The 18,498-nt window shown below is 38.2% G+C and overlaps 1 protein-coding gene across 1 annotated transcript; it reads right to left on the bottom strand.

The window, feature by feature from the left end:
• Positions 1-1,269: 1,269 nt before the first annotated feature.
• Positions 1,270-17,070, bottom strand: cd44b (CD44 molecule (Indian blood group) b). The gene is made up of 8 exons (XM_026919383.3): positions 16,678-17,070; positions 8,298-8,466; positions 7,401-7,540; positions 7,051-7,122; positions 6,277-6,645; positions 4,621-4,689; positions 3,621-3,699; positions 1,270-3,261 (listed from the first exon to the last, which is right to left on the bottom strand). The coding sequence occupies exons 1-8, from the start codon at positions 16,742-16,744 to the stop codon at positions 3,048-3,050; spliced, it is 1,179 nt and encodes a 392-aa protein (XP_026775184.3). The 5' UTR covers positions 16,745-17,070; the 3' UTR covers positions 1,270-3,047.
• Between the last annotated feature and the right edge of the window lie 1,428 nt (positions 17,071-18,498).

Genomic DNA, 18,498 nt, shown 5'->3' with positions numbered 1-18,498 from the left:
GGCTGAAACAGTTAGCTAGCTATAATCGAAAAGGAACACACTACTAGCTTAGTTTACTTCAACCACCATAATTCTCAAATGAAGTTTACAAAATAAAACTCTTAATCTGTTAACATTCTAATCATATATATATATATATATATATATATATATGTGTATATAATGTAAAACAGTGAATAATCCAATAAAGTGCAAAGTGAATCAATTAAAAGAACACACACAAAAAGCTAATTTAACAGCCCTTCCCTGTGTTAGAACAGGGGAAACACTAAAATGCAGCACAGGGGGGTACTCCAGGACCAGGGTTGGGAAGTTGTGCTGTAGAGGATAACAGTAGGAGCATTTGGGGGTTTCCTTCATTTAGCCTACAACCTGAGTTAGAGGTTCATGACGTATCACAAAAATAATTGAACAGGAAACTGAAAATTATCTCTGAACATTTCAGACAGTTTCACAGCCATGAGGCATTTGGCGTAAATTTTTATTTTTATTTTTTTTACACCAAGTAAGCTAGTATTTTACACATTATCAGGTTACAGTCATCTTTCACATAGTTTTCATTTCATTGTAATATTCCAAATTTAGACTCATGTACTCTATATTGATTAGTCCATAGGTCCATATGGAGTTTGTGAATTTTTGGCCCAGAAAGTGTCATTTATTTGTAAAATTATATGTAAATATTAATGTACTTAATATAGGTAATGCAGGTAATGAAGCAAGGCAGCAGTTTAGGGGGAAGGCCCACATATGGGTGTGATGGCCAGGTGTCCACAAACCTTTGACCATAAAGTGTATATACTGTATATATAGTTTCCTCAATGTCCTCTACTAACAACGTGGTTAAACACCATTTCCATTTTCTCAGTGTAGGCCAAGAAATTAACTAACTTGCACTAACAGGAAAAAAGAGATTTTTTTAAATGGTTGATGTCGGTCTATCTAATTTCCGAACGGTCAGGTTATTTACAATTGCATGCCTGATTTTTACAAGTTAAATCCTGAAGAACAAAAACCATAACCAGAAAAACTCTATTTTCTCAAAATGGCTTCCATCTTCCCAATGTCTCTATGCTGGGTGGAGAAATAATAGCCTCTTCCGTCATGACTTGGATGCCATGGCAACTGCACTCCCACCTGCTCCAAAGAAACACACCACACTTCACCACGTGCACCCCCCACCTGCCCCTTCTGCGCCTTTCTCAAATACATAGTGCTCTTAACAATCGCTCCTGCAGTTCAATATCAACCACGAATGATGCAAGAAAAGACATCTATACACTTTTTATTTCATCCTGGACTTCACAAAATTATTTTTCAATTAACAATAATTTGTTATTTGATCAATGTACACACTCCTACCACTACTGCATATGCTAATCTTTCTTAAACAAAACACGTTCAAGAGTAGATGCCATCGTAAAAAGACAAAAGAGAAAAAAGCAGAAATATGAAACTGAAATGTATATATGAGGAGAAAGCTTATGTATGCTAATATGTACATATGTTTCAAGCTTTTCAAGCAAAGTATGAACATTAAGAGACATCATTGAAGCACTTTTTTCCATCTTAAAATAAATAACTGCATTGTTGGTGATGTTGGTACACTGTATTATTGGCAATTTTATAGCCCAACTGTCGTTAGAGTAAATATATGTAAATTGCATATGCATGGTCAGATGAATAGAATAATGATATATAATTTTTCAATAGCTTTTCTTGTTCCAACATGTTCTTTGATAGACTTTTGGAGATTAAAAATATTAAAACATCGGTATCAAGTTACAGTGTCATATTACATCATCAGTAAGGGTGCAAAAGGTTTTCACTTACACTGACTAAAGAAATGGATATGATGGTCTGACTATTCCAATCTCATGTTAAACACAATAGTAAACAAGCATAGTGGTATATACAAAAGGATAAATTAAGTGGGGGAAAAAAAAACAATCAACCAACCAACCAACAACAAGCAAACAAACAAACACACATATGTCATTCACAGGGGAAAAAAAATGTCAAATTTACACAAAGCTAAAAAAAAAAGTCAGAAGAGACATTTTTAAGACTCTACAACACGTATCAGCATCTCTGCCTCTTCATTTCACTTTATTTGTCCTTTCTTGTTTCATCTCGTACCCACTGAAGCGGAAATTGTAGCACTATGATGGCTTTGTGCATGGACTTTAAAAGCCCTTATTTAAACCTTACGTCTTTCTCTGCCTCCCTCATCCTATCACCTGCCATGAGCACACTGCACACCACAATATTAAATTAAAGTTTAACCGCTTTCCCACACAAATCCGGTTTAAATAAATATTCATTATAACTGTGAAAAGGTTTTTAGATCTTTTACATCTAATTACTGACACTAGGAGATGATAAATGCGTCTTAACTGTGATAAGAGACCTCAGTAGTAACGGGCTTGAGATGGGGAGGTTAGGAGACATGAGCTGGTGAGCAGTATCAACATCTCTTTGTAACTATTTTATCCAGAAATTTGGTTTCTGCCAGCTTTAGTTTTAGCCTTAACATTATTTATCGTAGTGTGGAGTCTGCGTTGTTGATTAGCCCTATTTTTGGGGAAAAAAAGCTAAAATCAGTCCAAAGGAACATTCTGATTTGTGCTAGATTAACCATCAGGCTCTCTCACTGTGAAAGGCAAAATGAAACTAGAAAAGCATTAAGAACCCAGATTGAGGTTTAAATTTAGGATGTCTCCATGGCATGTAGAGATATCTTTCATCGTTTGTCCAAAATGTAACACTTTGTGTTTGTTTTGAAGCCGCAGGACAATTATAGAATATTCTTTACCATCAAGGAAATGGAAATTTTTCATATAAAAAGACCAAACTTTGTACCATCCTTAGAGATGTTACACTTTATGTCACCAGCAGTATCTGAGTGTCTGTCTGGTTCCCAAAGTGTCTAACAGCTTCTCTCTGTCTGGTCAAAACTTAAGCCACGACCCATCTCTCTCTCTCTCTCTCTCTCTCTCTCCCCCAACGCTTCCACCCCTCATCCTCACCCCATCTCATTCTGTCTTTCATGCTTGCTGGTTTTTCTCTGGTGATTCTTCCAGAGTGATCACAGTAAACTCCTCCGTGTTGCCATTCTCCTGGATCTTCTCTTTGTTCATGAGTGTCACCATCTCCTGCTCTCTCTCCTGAGCCTGGGGGCTGGCCGCTGATGCTGCTGTCCCATTGCCATCACTGGGGCCCTTGGAGCTGATCATCAGAGTCTGGCTCCTTCCACACCACCTATGGCAATACACCAAACACACATTTATATGCTGGGACCATGTGGTTTTGGGGGTCCACTGTTCTGCATGCTTCATGCCCTATTGCCTCTGTTTTATCTGATTCACATTGTGCACTGTGGATTTATACTAGATTAGTTGTGCTAAAACCATGCAGACCATAAGCTTCTCCCAGTAGTATAGTGCTGCTGCTATAAGGGCACTATCTGGTCCATGGTTCACTGCATTATGTCAAATAACCATTGACAATGCTTCATCAAAAGCATACTGCTTAAGGACATTGTTTATAATGGTGAAAAACTAAGAACACTTTCATTATGTTAGTGTAAGAAGGAAGAAAGACCTATCAGTGAGGTTTACCTGTTCCTTGTTACCACAAGAGCAGCCACAAGAATAATAGCAGCGATGGCCAAAACTACAACCAAGATGACCAACCAATCTGCAGAAAAGACAGAACACATTTACGTCATTTTATAGAATTTAGAAAGTAAGAAATAAAATGCACATATGCTCTTTTAGGAGAATAGTTGATGATGGGGTGGTGTGATGCAGCCCTACACAAACAGAACTCCCAAAGTGTTTTATTCCTCTTAAGATATCAAATTATCAACGATTACAAATTTTTTATTAATTAAAGATGACACGTCATACTATTTTGAGTTTATCATTACATTTAATGTTGTGGAACATCCACAAAACACGTTCTCACTCCTGCTATAACAGATATAAACAATGTTTCCCTAGCAGCCTCTCATTTTCTCTCGCTCAAAGTTAATAAGAAAAAAGTGCAGCTTTTTATGTTACTGAGAAACCAGAAAACACCTGAAGTCTTTCCTGTGGCAGAAAACTTGACTGTAACAAAGTGCCGACACTGGACGTTCCATAAACGTTACATCTCCTAACAAAAAACTCTGTATAGGTTTCATTTTTAATTAACAAGGCAGTTTTTAATCTGTTTGTTATCACTTTTAGATTATGTCGAGCAGCCAGTACACAAGTTCCTCTATATTGAATGAGTTGTTACTATAGAAAGATAGTGTATTAGAATGAGTGCATTGATATAAACCTTTGATTTAAATTACACCGGCTACTACTGTCAGAGCTGCTGTTATAGAAAATTAATCAACATCTTCTGACCAATCAGATTTGAGAATTCAAGAGCGCCTCGAACGTATTTGCGTTAGTGTTTCATGACCAATATTAGATTACGCAGTAACGGCATGACCGATGAATTTTGACTGATCACAGTGCCTAAAATGGGAAGGATCCTTGGATCACTTACATTTCATGTTTGTGATTTTAGAGTGTCCAAGGACTGAATATGGATTAACCAGGTATATGAGAATATGAGTGTGTGAACCTTTACTACTGTTACTGCTGGCAGTATCCTCTGGTGATGAAGCCATGTCCAACTTCTTTCTGTTCTTATCTGTATTCACAGGAGGGGAACAAGGGGGTGGACAAAATGATGAGCCCTTCAGGGTGCTAGATAGAAGCATTTTTTTTTCTAAGAGTGTATACACAGAAATATATATATTTGCATATAAGAAATTAGTAAATTAGTAACCTTACACATGGATTCAAAAGGGAAAAAACGCTTGCATTTGTTGTCACTGAACAGCAGGGGGCAATTGCAAGTAAGCAGCAAGCTTTGTTGAATGTGAACAGACACCTGTTACAGAATGAGAAACTTTAACTCTCTAACAGCAGAGGGGGCTTTGCACTGCACTAAAAGGTAGGCCATGTGTTTAAAATGCTTCCACCAGCTAGCAAGGAGAAAAAAATGTATAATGCACTTCAACGACATGGAAGTCGAATACACTAAAGAGTATTTGCTGTTTCATTTACCCTTTCATTTTATTAGTATATAGCAACAGAAGCAACAAATCATAAAGTAGGCTACAACAGAAGTTACTCATTGAATAAAGGTTGAATCTAAAATGTGTGTATGTCAATTATGACGTTGTTGTGATAAGTGTCATTGTGTCTTTGTACGTATAACAGCATCATGAACAGACATTTTATGAAGTAACGTTAATATCATAATGAATGGGATGCCATAATAAAAGTGAAAGCATGGTCCTGTATAATCTTAAAAGACACTGAATCCCCTACAGAAAACCCTTTATCACACTGAATGATCTGTTGCTGGGAATTTCAGTCAGTGAGCAGGAATTTGTGGTGGCCCTGTGTTTTAACCCTTGGAAAAAAAAAAAAGGTTTCTCAAGTGTTAATAGTTTTAGCCTTCTAAAGAGGTTCTACCTAAAACCTTCTGTGAATGGGAAACACTCTGTTTTAGGTTTCTACAATAGGGACATTTAAGGGTGCCTTTTAGGGTACTAGATTTAACCTTTGTTCTTACGAGTGTATATTGAGTCAGGCCATTTCTTTGTATTTTACATGAAACATCTTCTGTTGTAGATTCTATATATATTGTAGAATACATGAGGAATAATTCCTGTTATTTTTTATAACATAACAGTTATACTATAACTATAAATAGTTAATAAGAAAAAACATGCAGCTCGTCATACTACCAAGAAACATCGAAACACAAAGCCTTGAAGGCTTTCCTGATGGAAAACGTATTACAGCTTTACCTCTGACTGTTTCATAGCACTGATGCTGGAGACTCCTTGCAAAAATGCTAAATAAAAGTGTCCTCCGAGAAAACGTCACCATATCAAAAAGCATTTATACATGCATTTTTTTTTTTTTTTTTTTTTTTTACAGTTTGCTGATGTGGAGCATCCACCTTACAAGTCCCTATGTACATAGTTACAGTAGAATTGATAACATATTAAAATGAGTGCATTACTATAGATCTTGTATCCAGAAGTACTGTCAGAGCTGCTGTTATAGAAAGTAATCCTTCTGATCAATCAGAATCGAGCACTGATATATAGACCAGTCATTTTAAAACTGCTTAAAGGTAAGGTTAAAAAAAAATAGAGCCAAGAAAAAAAATTGTGCCAAGTTTCATGCTGGAGAAATCTTTTTGGCTCTTGCTCCTTACCAGGTGTACTCTCAGGTGTGTCGTCTGTATCTGTGTCATGGTCCTCTGTTTTGTCCTTTGAGTCTCCAGTGTCTGGATCACTTCTGGTGGCCTCTTCCATACCTGTGCCATTGCCGTCTTGGCTAGGCTTCTCTGCAACTTCCTCCACTTCTCCTGGATGAAGATGATCAGGACTCATAGTGTTCAGAAAATCATCTTCTCCAGAAGGTTCAGCAGTCGTCGTGGGAGGCTGTGTGGTCTGATCCAGCACCTCTCCTGACATATCATCATCATGAGAGCTGTCTGGAGTGTCTGATGCCACTGGAACCTCCGTAATAGGAAGGTCATTTGAAATGTTGGCGTGGTTCAAATTTTCACTTCCAGTGTCCTCTGAAATAGGGGTACAATGGAATGAGGAAATGTACAAGCCAGTATCAGTTTTTAGTGTTTATCAGTATGTGTTTAGAACTTCACTCTTATTTGTTATTTCATTATCAATAACAGTAGCACATAAAGTTAATGACTACTATTTCAGATTTCCTTATAATACACTGTCATGCTGGTGCATTCTCACAGGCTTGTGTGACATGAGGAAGAGTCAGAACCACGTGGTTAGATGATGATAGAATGAATTTCTGAATTTTTTTTCTGATGCTTACATTAGAAGACAATTCTATAAGCAGTTTCAGAGTAATAGTAGTGTGAGTGTCCTAGCCTAATGTTATCTTCATTTTTATTTTTAGACAGTTAATAATAATAATAATAATAATAATAATAATAATAATGTGTTCTCACCAGTGGTCTCAGGAAGTGCAGGATCAGTCCCCAGATATTTTATTTCAAATGTGCAGTTTTTGACAGGCATATCTGTTTTGGGAGACAGAGTTGCATTTTGTAAAGAAGTACCACAAGTCCTGAATTATTTACCTTTATTCTGTTCACAATGAAATCAGAAAGACTCAATCTGTTTATCTACAATATACCAAAGCGAACGCTCTTCTCAGACTACATCCCAATCACTAGAGCTATATGTATCACTACAGCTATATCTTACAGCTCAATCTGTGTAGGTATATAGTTAGAAAAATATTAAATTATAGCATTCCAATCCCAGATAATTCCTTTTTCTTCTACATTATAGCTACCTGTGTGATCATAGCAGTAGGCATCATAGAGGGAATCCTCTTCGGGTACCAAAGTGATAACACCCGTCATGTTCGCTGCACACAAGGCGTTGGGCACATGTCGAGAAATGGTGATGTTTCCACTGCTGATCCAGCCGTACCTGTTCACAAATTCCAGTGCCGCTTCATCACTATCAGCTGTATTTATAGCATGTTTACTGAACTTGCAATCAATTAATAAGACTGAATTCCAGTTGTTCCTCTGCTGTTACAATGATGGTGATTAAACAGAAGAATCCCAAATACTTCAGTAAGTTTGTTGTATTTATTGGCTAGTTGTATTGGAACAGAATAAAAAGAAAAAGAAAAAAAGAATAGAAAATACTTGGAAAAGGTAGGACATACTAGGGATTGTTACTATCTACTTTTTTTCTAAGACCACAGAATAGGCTGCACAGATCCACATTCAGGTGAATATTAAGGCAAACATAATTTATATTACGTATTTAAGGCATTTGTGGTCCAACCTGTGCTACTGAAATTGAATGCTATTTTTTTATGAACTTTAGAGGGCAGAGGCTAACACATGCTGCCTCCATGACACAAGAAGCAACTCAGTGCATCTGTTTAAATTGTGGCTCATGTGCAATTATATGATAGCTGAATACGCTTGGAGGTAAGGACTAACTACTCTATTCTGTATACATGAGCTACCTGTGATTGTCTAGTGTTATTAGTGTTATACTGATCGACAGGGAAGAGAAAAATGTCTGGATTTGACCTCTGACCATTGTGGCACTCGGGATTCCCCCAAAAATCATCTCAAAACAGGCATTTAAGGATTCTTTTTCAACTTTTCTTATTAATTCAGCTGAAATCCTGTGAGCACGAGCATATAAAGATGGATAGAATTTTCACCTGCAGCTCTCCAAGCCCACGTTATGGGCAACAGTCACCTGGTCATTACTGGCCAAGGTTGTTCCCAACTCTTCACATAGTTTCTGGGCCTCCTCAAAGTCCAAAGAGTATCGCTCATTGCCCTGAATATGGAATACTCCCATGTAACTGCAGCCTCGTATCTTCACATCTGAGTAGAGAGAGCGAGAGAGAGCGAGAGAGAGAGGGAGAGAGAGGGAGAGAGAGGGAGAGAAAGGGAGAGAAAGGGAGAGAAAGGGAGAGAGGGAGACAGAGATGCAGTACTGTTGTTTACTCTCATCATCAAAAAAGCTGAGAAATAAGAGCAAAAGCTGAGAAAAGCTGATGAATGGCATTTAAATGTTCCGTTTGTTTGTCACTCGTTTTCAGTAATTCTATCCTGTAAGTCTATCTTTGCTGTGGAAAGACATGAACATACTGTCAAGTAGGGAACAGCATATATGTGCTTTCAAGTTCAAGTTCAAGTTAAAATGAACATACACCCACACACCCACCCACACACCCACACACACACACACACACCCACACGAGGGAGTCACCACCACACACCACACACCACACACCACACACACATACGCACAAACCCCACACATACACACACACCATGCACGCACCACGCACCACACACACACACACACACACAGACACACAGACACACACACACACACACACACACACTCACACATTACATATAAAGTCCAAACACAAATCACACCCAGAAGAGTTGGTACAACACTCTAGAGATTAATTCAGTACTGGGGAATTTGCTGCTATGATGCTTGTATACCTGTGTTCACTGCTCTTTTCTTTCTTTTCTCTTTACACTGAATATTTTTTCAGAGTAACACCCTTGATTCAGCTCAATGCCTAATTATCACACCTCTCATGAGCTGAGCAAAGCTGTATTTGAGCAAAGAAACACTGTAGATTGTTTCCCGAGACTCAGCGCGAGAGTCACTGTTGTGGCTCCATTGGCTATACTTCAGACATATTGCAACAGTCAAACTGAATTATTCTCAGCAAAATGCAAATCAGATTAAAATCTCTTTAAAATAATGAATGCACAAAGAGAGAGACAGACATGCAGACGCTGTCAGACACAAAGCACACATAACAGCATTCATCATAACAGCATCCAGAGCAGTGTGTAGAAAACAGCATTAAGAAACATCAGGGGAGAAAATTCAAATCTCATTTCACTCCATATTGACTGTGGGAGGGTGACCATGAATATGGATTTGAGATTTTCATTTTTAAGAGTGCAGTGTGGCTTGGTCACCATGGTCACACACTCCCTCATTACTTCTAGGCTTTGAGAACCAGACCTCTGACCAACAAATATGTGACCTGCTCCATCATTTTGTGTAACTTTCTAATATAACTTCCAGTGAAAAAAAAAACAATGCTAACATTTGCAGTAATATTACATCATCATCATCATCATCATCATCATCATCCACTCTAAATTAAAGGTACAAAATGTACCTTTCCTTGTTGCTGGAGTGGCACTATCAAGGGTACATTTTATGTACCTATAATATGCATCTTTCACATAAAATGTACATGCAATCAAGGCAAAAACACATACTGAAGGTACAAAAGGGTTTTTTCTAATTATACTGTATATAGTGTATCCTACAGTTATTGTTTAAATTTCACAATAATGTCAGCTACGAAAAACTAGACTTTATTTGATTATCCATTAATAAACAAAAAAAGTTTGAACTTAAATGCCATTGTAAGTTCAAAACAAATAGAATCTGCTACCAGTTCTGCTGGACCTTTATTTCTTATTTTCTTTATCATTCTCCCTTATATTATCTTTCTCAAGTTAGACAACCAGATATCATATCTCCAGATAAACTGTTTCTCATAATTAGCTCTGATTCTGAAGAGACACCAAACCTCCCAGCTTCCAGTCACCATAGCAACTAGGAAAGCACAAATCAATTTTCATTTCTATGAGCAAGTGTGTTGCATAGTTCACAGGCCACTTCTCTGTTTCTACGCTGAGTGCAGTTTTCACATCCTGCTTCTGTATCTCATGTGTATTGTTGCAAAAATACCCAGGAAATCTTCATTGCACCGATCTCATCAGCAAGCTGTTGACTCCAGGTTACCATGGTGACATGCACAAACAGCATGTATGTATTTAGTTAAATAAACGGAAGTGACTTTATCAGTCTCATTTTCATTGTTTCATGGTTTTCATTACATGTTCATCCATTAGATTGTAAGGTTCTTAACTAGGAACTAGGAAAATATACTGGATCATTTCCATGGTTCCCATTATAGTTTTCCTATTAGGTTTTAATGTGGTTCATTAGCATTATCCTCTAACAGTTACACAACCTAGGGGAGGACCCCTCTTAATCAAGTGCTCTTAATCAAGTTCTTAAATATTCGCTTGCTTACACCATTTTCTGATAAAATATTAAATCAAGTCAGTGGTGCGATTCAGAGATACTTCAGTGAGTTCAAAAGATACATCAATAAGTCCACATTCAGAGTTAGTTTTTGCAGGTGATTAAGTTTATTTCCTGCATAGCCCATTCAGATTATTAAAAATTACTCGTATGTAGTTCACTTGCCAGATTTTTCTTCAGTAGAAGCATTGTACACAGGGTATTTTAATAGCATCTAGACCACCACATTTAATCATAAGTATACGATTAAATAGCATCTATAGGTATATGATATAACAGCATCTAAATCACCACGTTTATCATAAGCACCTGCCTTTAAGCCCAAAAAAATGTGGGGGATAGAAAATGCTGACTGAAGAACTAGATTGCATTTTATTTGTTGCCATCAAATATTATACAATGTAATGTAAAATCAAGATACAAATTCAAAAATAAACAAATAAAATGTAAGACTAATAGGACGATATATGAATGAGAAGATGGCAGGCATTTAAATAAATGAATAAGATTCTAGTATATTGTCAATATTTTTCTGCTTGAATTGTAACTATCCCAGCAATCACTATAAATGTTCCTTAATTTAACAATATTGCTTCCATTCTCATTATTCAGCAGCTTATTTAAAAGCACTTCTAGTGCATCCTATTATTTTACATGATGAATTAGAAGTACAGAAGGAGTTGCAGCAAGTATCTGGACAGGCCAAGAAAAATATTTATTATACATTTTTAATATTAGTGGAACTTATTATATGGAAGAAGATTTAGAGTTTGTATTTGAACTGTGTATATTGTGACTGTGAAATTTAAGTCATGGGTAAAACATATAATACATATTAAAAACAGCATATTTTACAATATGGTGCCAATAAATTTTCAACGTATGTAATATATTACATTTTCTTGTATGTGAAGAAATCCCTGTTCAATATGTCTCTGCTTGGCCAGTCCATCTGACTAAGTTTGACTGATTTTAAGCAGCACACAGAGATATGGCTCTTCCAGTGCAATGAGTTGCATGCCAACCTGAGAAGAACATGACTCTGTGGTCTATTCATTTTAAATGCATTACATTAGGAATGCTGTCTTCCAAACTTGTGTCAGCATTTGAAATATCCCAGCTTATCATTTAGTTGACATGCGCACAAACAAGCCTCCTTCTAAGCTCGTTTACATTTGTGGTCAGAGATGAAAATATTGCAACAGCCATGCCGTTTACTTTCATTGCTCAGCATACTGCCTCAGTACACATCAGGAACTCAAAGAGGAAGAGGAGCTAGTGTGGCTGTTAATGACGGTTGGGCAGAGAGTTATTCTGGCACACTTTCAGAATAAACCCAGGAGTGGCACACACAGACCTATTGAATACACTGTCCTGAAGGAAAAGCATAGCTTCTGGGCCTGTAGAGTCACTTCAGAGATTAAAGACAGCATTACAGGATGGAAAAAACTCATCCAAGGTGTCTTCATTTACATGCAAAATTGGTAGTCAAGCTGGTTTACACAGCATGTTGAGTCCTGCTAGTTCAAAAGCGCTGATTTTGAAAGCAACCATTGTCTCTTAATGGAGTTAGGGGATTTGGGTAGTAAACAAATGATGTGAAAAGAAAGAAAGCCTGAGTGATGTTGTCTATAGGGAGGTTGCCAGAACCTCCAGCTGCTCTAGGTGGGGTTTGTATTTCTGACTTGGCTTGTGGGTTTCCGATTAAACCACACAGAGAAGCAGTACCAGCAACAACAACAAAGACGTGATCAGAGAATATGAGATATGAAATGTTGCTCTAACATCCTGAGGTGACATTTAACTTGAGTCTAAGCCTAGGGCAAAACCCATCTTCCAAACTGGAGTTAATTTATTTCAGGAAATTAGACTTGAAATTATGCTTTTAGCTCATAATGTGTCAACTGAATAAGTGAATTATTGTCATAAGTACTACTGTCACAATTATTGTACCAATTTATCAATATAATGAATACTGAGCAAAGTTTAATGTCAATTCAACACAATGCTTTGGGTACTGTTTTCCCCCAGTACATGGTGTTTAGTCACAGTTACTCTTATAAGACTGATCCATCCACATCCACTCACGAGTGTAGGCAGGCAGTGAAACCAGAGATCTAATGCAGCCATGTCAAAGTCAAATGAAGGACACCCCTCACCCCCACCTGCCATTCTTTACACCTCTATTGTTGTTGAAGGACACTGGCCTCAAGAAGTACTCTTCTCTAAAGAGCTCGAAATTTTGAATAAGTGCACTTTTTCACTCTCTGCTTACTTGCTAGAATATTCTGTTAAAGTGCCTCTTTATTTAAAACTATTTAACCGTATTTGGAAGTTGAATTAAAACAAATATAAATCAAGTCATGCAAATAATAGCTCATTTGCACTATTTTCAATGTCTTTCTATTTCTGACAACATTCAAAACATGCACAAATCTTCAAGGCTCCTTTCCATTGGATTGTTTGGATCCGCTCCTTTCATAGTGCATTGTGGATCTGGAAATTAATTTAATTATACTGTGGTATAGTAGGCATATTCGAGATCTGCACTGAGCTTGTTTTGGAGCACAGCTTCTTTACCCCACAAAGGGCTGAGTGTATGTTAAAATGAGTGAGAGGAGGGAAAGAGAGCAGGGAGCAGGAGCTCCACAGAAAGGCTTTAAAATGTAATTAATAGGTTTAACAGCAGTCCAGGAGATACAGTTCAGTTGAAATGTGAGAGCCTTTTCATCTATTTAAGATCAGTTTAAAGCAAGATTAGTGTCAGGGAGAAGGAGAGAGAATGAGTGAGGGAAAGAGAAAAAGATTTATAAAGCTATGTGAAGAGGTCAGGGGTTAAACTTTTTGCATCCTTCCTCTTATGGGATTCAGTGAGTATGAGATGCAGGGGGCAGGGGCGGTGGGTGTCATGCTGAAATGAGCAAAAGTCTGAAACCAATTTTGCTTGTTCTCTCTCAAAGCATATGTGTATGAAACCTCAGTTATCTGGATTGTTTTGAATATTAGGTTAATAGTAATTGCTAGAAGGGTGTAGAAATGTCTTCAAGATTATATCACAAATCCAGTATCATTGATTTACTACTACTAGACATGCCAGTAAGCATGCTTGTGCTACTGCCAGCTGGTCCCTGATCAAAGTTAAAAGAAGATACGAAGCCAAATCAGTAGCACGTGGAAAAGCTAGGAAGCAGCAGGTGACGCTTGGCCACGTACAAGTCCTCTTTGTGAGGCTTGAGTCGACACCAAATGGCCTTCCTCACCTTGAAACATGACACTTCAGGTAGCGTGAGGGTCTGCAAGTGTGTCGCTGTGTGTGTGTATTTTAATGTGTCTGGGGGGTGTTCAATGATCCACACATTCCTGTGACTAGAACTCCAGTCTCGCTGTTTGCTAAAGTTTAGCAAAGCTGGTCATTCACCTTATGTAAACACACACATACACACACACACACACACACACTTCGGGTGGCTATATAAAGGCCTTTGCAACACATTTGTGAGAAATTTGTATCTATGAAGTGGAAAAACAATGTTTTTTTTTTTTTTTCAAACCCCACAAGCTGACGTGTTGCATCTAATGTGGGAGGAAGATGGAAAGGTAACACTTACTAAAAAATCCCCTTTAATGTTATAGATTAGGGAAAAAACCCACAGGAAACAGAGCAGGTGATATTTATGTATGTTGAATGAAGTAATTTCAAATGGATTAAAGGTGGGGTCTGATTTTTAGGTCTGAAAAATCCTACAAACTTATAATATTTGTAATATATGGACGTCAAAGTAATCAGTATAGGAAGGCTTCTAAACTATGCTTTGAGCATGTGACTTTGGAGGACGCGCTAGAGGGAAGGGCTGTATTTGGTTGGGTTTTGACTTTCAAAACAGGAAACGTCATTCAATTTATGCCCAAATTGCTAACTATACTTTTACTAGACAATTGACAATTACAAAATACAATCAGAAGGCCCAAAATAGAAGAAATTGGTTAATTGATTTACATTATTTTCTGTTTGTGACCAGATCATCATGTGTTCAATTCCCAGAACTGGAAAGAGTCGATGGGAATGAACTTACAACCAGAGATAGACCAGTTTCACCACCCTGTCTTACCACAGATGGGGAATCTGACCCTACACTTCTTCTCATGTGTAACAAAGAATGTTAGGATATGTGAAAAAAAAAATCCAAGTGAAGCCAATCAAAGTTGTTTGTTTCATCAGTATGTCCTTGAAGATACAAACTCAAGGTCATGTACAACTCCAAAGCCAGACTGAACCAAGCATGTTCCTGAGAGCAACAGAGAAAGCCCATCTTCCTGTGGCTTGGCTACTGAGAAATGTAGGCAGTCTACTCAACCTTAACGAGAAAAGAAAAGAAGAAGAAGAAAAAAAAACAGGACTACATTACACATCAACCACAACATGAAGTCCAGTAACACACACCCAGTTAGTGTGTATGTTGAGGTTGTGTATTTCTGTGCTGTCTCACCATGAACTCATATAAAAAGTTGATATTCTAACAACAGAAAGCTTCTTCAAAGGCATGATGGCATATGAAAAATAGTGATTGCTAAGATTGCCGTAAGTTTTCATATGACTTGACTGTAGCAGATTTGTACAATTTGCAATTGGGTGAATTTGTGGAATCATTCAGATGAGAAAATTTAAGAGAACTAACCCTTCTTCTAACCCTATTCTTTGTCTTTATAACTTTGCACAAATTATGCTAAACAAATTGTTACAAATTTGTAAGCCCATGTTGGGCTGTATTGGCTCTCTCAATGTCATATTAGCTTCATGCCACCCTGGCTGCCTCAGGGTGTGATGGATGGTGAGCAGTGGGGCACTTTACCCTTGGGGTATCTTACAACAAATCTCATTTTCTCAGCTCACCATGGAGGTTGTGATCTGTCTGCTGGCTTGTTGCTTTCTAGCTACCTCTCTTTTGCACTCACTCTTTTCCATTTTCACTTTTACACAGTGCACAGTACAAAGCCCTAAACCTACAAACACCATCCTAAACCACCTCCTGTTTCTCTTGCTTGCCAGTGCCAGAAATTTACAGCTCCACAGTGGTGGCTCACTGGCACCCAGCCAAAGAGTCTCCCCATTTCTCCCTCACCGCGCGCACACACACGCACACACACGCACACACACACGCACACACACACACACACACACACACCCTACAGAGCTAGACCAGATATAGTCACTATCCACTTCCTAATTCAAAGGCATGTACATACAGTTAGACCTGTTAGCTTCACTACCAGCTTCCTAAGCTGAGATGTTCTGCAATGACACACTTCAAAACCCTAACTTCACGATAAGAAGAGACCAAGCTAGAAACAATGAGTGAAGGAAAGGCAGAAGAATAGCAGCACAGTTGATCAATTTCCTTTGTGTAGCTCAGTTCTGATTGTAAGCTGGAAAAGCTATGAAAGAAAGAAGCGCACTGATCCAACCATGCTTTTCAATGGCCAATATAGAGGCAGAATAAAATGATGTGATATTAAAGATTAAAAAAAGATAGACCTACATATTTAAAGCACAGCCTCCTTTTCACCAAGTCTGTCTGTGCCTCTGCCCAGTCTACTCTCTCTCTCTCTCTCTCTCTCTCTCTCTATCTGTCTATGTCTCCCCATATCTCTCTCTTTCTGTCTGTCTGGAGAGCCAGCAGCCGTCTCCTTTGTCTGCTCTGTCTGCCACATGAAACGCATGCTGCCTTGCCGGCATCCGTGTATTCAGTACTTACATCCACACACATTTGCACGCACATTCAACGAAAACACTTCACGAAGCAGAAAAAAGCACATAGCAGTAAAATTGACTTCATTAAAAAATCAGTAAAAACAAAAAACAATAAATACATAAATATAATAAAAATAAATCAAGACCCAGTACATTACCATCATTAAAGCAAGCACTTTTCTCTCACCTTGACCAGGTCTTGCCCAAGAGGAGGCCACCAATCCAGAGGTGAGTCCGAGCAGGAGAATCCACATGCTGGCTGAGGTGAGACTGTAGCAGATTCCTGTATTCCTGTACCTCCTCTCTGACAAGTGAAGCTGCTGAGAATTTGGATTGATTGAATGAATGAGTATGAGTGAGGGAGTGAGTGAAAGAATGAGTCAGTGACTGAAAGAGAGAGGGAGGGAACGGGGGTCCAGTGCCCTCAGGGGAGCGTGCAGTGAGAGGCTACCAGCGTGTCGGAGACGAGAGACTTTGCTCTAACTTTTCAATGGTGTGTGTGTGTGTGAGAAAGAGAGAGAGAGAGAGAGAGAAGGTCTCACTATCACTGCTATGATGGAAGAGGGTGGTGCGTATATGAACACACCCTTCTGCCCCTCCCTCTACTGCTTCTGCTGCTGCCTTTCCTCTCACCCTCTCTCACCCTCAGCTTTGGTTTGTATGGTTTTATTGCTTCAGTTTAGGTCTCCTGTTGCTCCATGTCAAAGCCTCTCTCACTGCTCAGCCGCTTCTCTTTCTCTCTTCGGTGTGCCAAGGTCCTCAACATCCACACAGTACACATCTGCTCCTTTGTAATTGCCTCCTTCTGAACTGGCGCTCAATTCACTACCTTTTCTTTTAGCCAGACGTCTCTCCCCCTCACTCCTCCTTTCACAGAGTGCAAGAAGAAGAATCTAACTGTCACCCTGCATACAAAAATACTTTTCTAACCAATAATTACGCAGTGTTTCTAACTGTTACCTATTCATTTACGGTATATATATAGCATAAATCACAGCATTGTTTAAACTGAACCTCATGCAACAGACATAAGAATTTTAACGAGTGAGAGCAATGGGGTGACTTTTGGTTGATTTTGTATGAGTTAAGAGAAGATACAGGCTCTAACTCTAACCTTCCTGAAGAATTTCTATTTTTTTCTGAAAGGAAAACCCTCTATGAAGAACATTTAAGGAAATGGACCCCAAGCCTTGACCAACCTATATATATATATATATATATATATATATATATATATATATATATATATATATATATAAACATAAGTGACTGAAAACCAAAGGAATATTCCTTACACTGACTTACCAGTCTAGTGGGAAGGGTGAGCTTGTATATCTTTTCAAAAAGTTAGGAGGTGTGTTTGAAAGGACACGTCTCTTTCCACTGTTACATCCAGCTTTTAACGATACGTAAAGAATAAAACATGGTGGGGCTTGTTGTTATAGGAGAACAGTCCATGCTGGGGTGGTGTGATATGGCCTGACGTGAAGCAGCGGGGTCTGGTTTACACTTGATGCAGGGCTTTTGCATCTGTTTTATACTGGATGCATATATCTGACTTTGCGTGCACTTGCGGAAGCAGCGGTAACATGAGCGGCATTGTTCACATACTCGCCTGCGTACTTTACTTACATTTTGGAGGACTAAAAATGAAACCCACTAGATGGCACCTGTCTGTCCAGATTGCAAGTCAAACCATAAAATGTTTAGCGATATTATGCCCAGCAAATAGACTGACAAGCTCTGTCTGTCTTTCTTTTTGCCATCGTCATGACTGTTGTCATGAGCTGTGTCTTAAATTGAAAAATCTGTCTATACATTTAAAAGTATTTACTAATCTAGAAAATCCAGAAGACGGGGGCATAAAACAGACATTTTGAGATGTTTTTTAAATTCAAATAAAAATTATAAAATGTTAGAAATATTATTTCTAATATTAATTTCTAAAAGAGGAGACGGTGAGTTCCCAGTTTGGGAACCGCTGCATTGAGGGTTCCCCCAGATCAAC

The sequence above is a fragment of the Pangasianodon hypophthalmus genome, chromosome 9 (assembly GCF_027358585.1).
Source record: "Pangasianodon hypophthalmus isolate fPanHyp1 chromosome 9, fPanHyp1.pri, whole genome shotgun sequence".
Taxonomy (NCBI): domain Eukaryota; kingdom Metazoa; phylum Chordata; class Actinopteri; order Siluriformes; family Pangasiidae; genus Pangasianodon; species Pangasianodon hypophthalmus.
The sequence above is the reverse complement of the archived record's forward strand: the minus strand, read 5'-3'. Positions and strand labels throughout refer to the sequence as shown.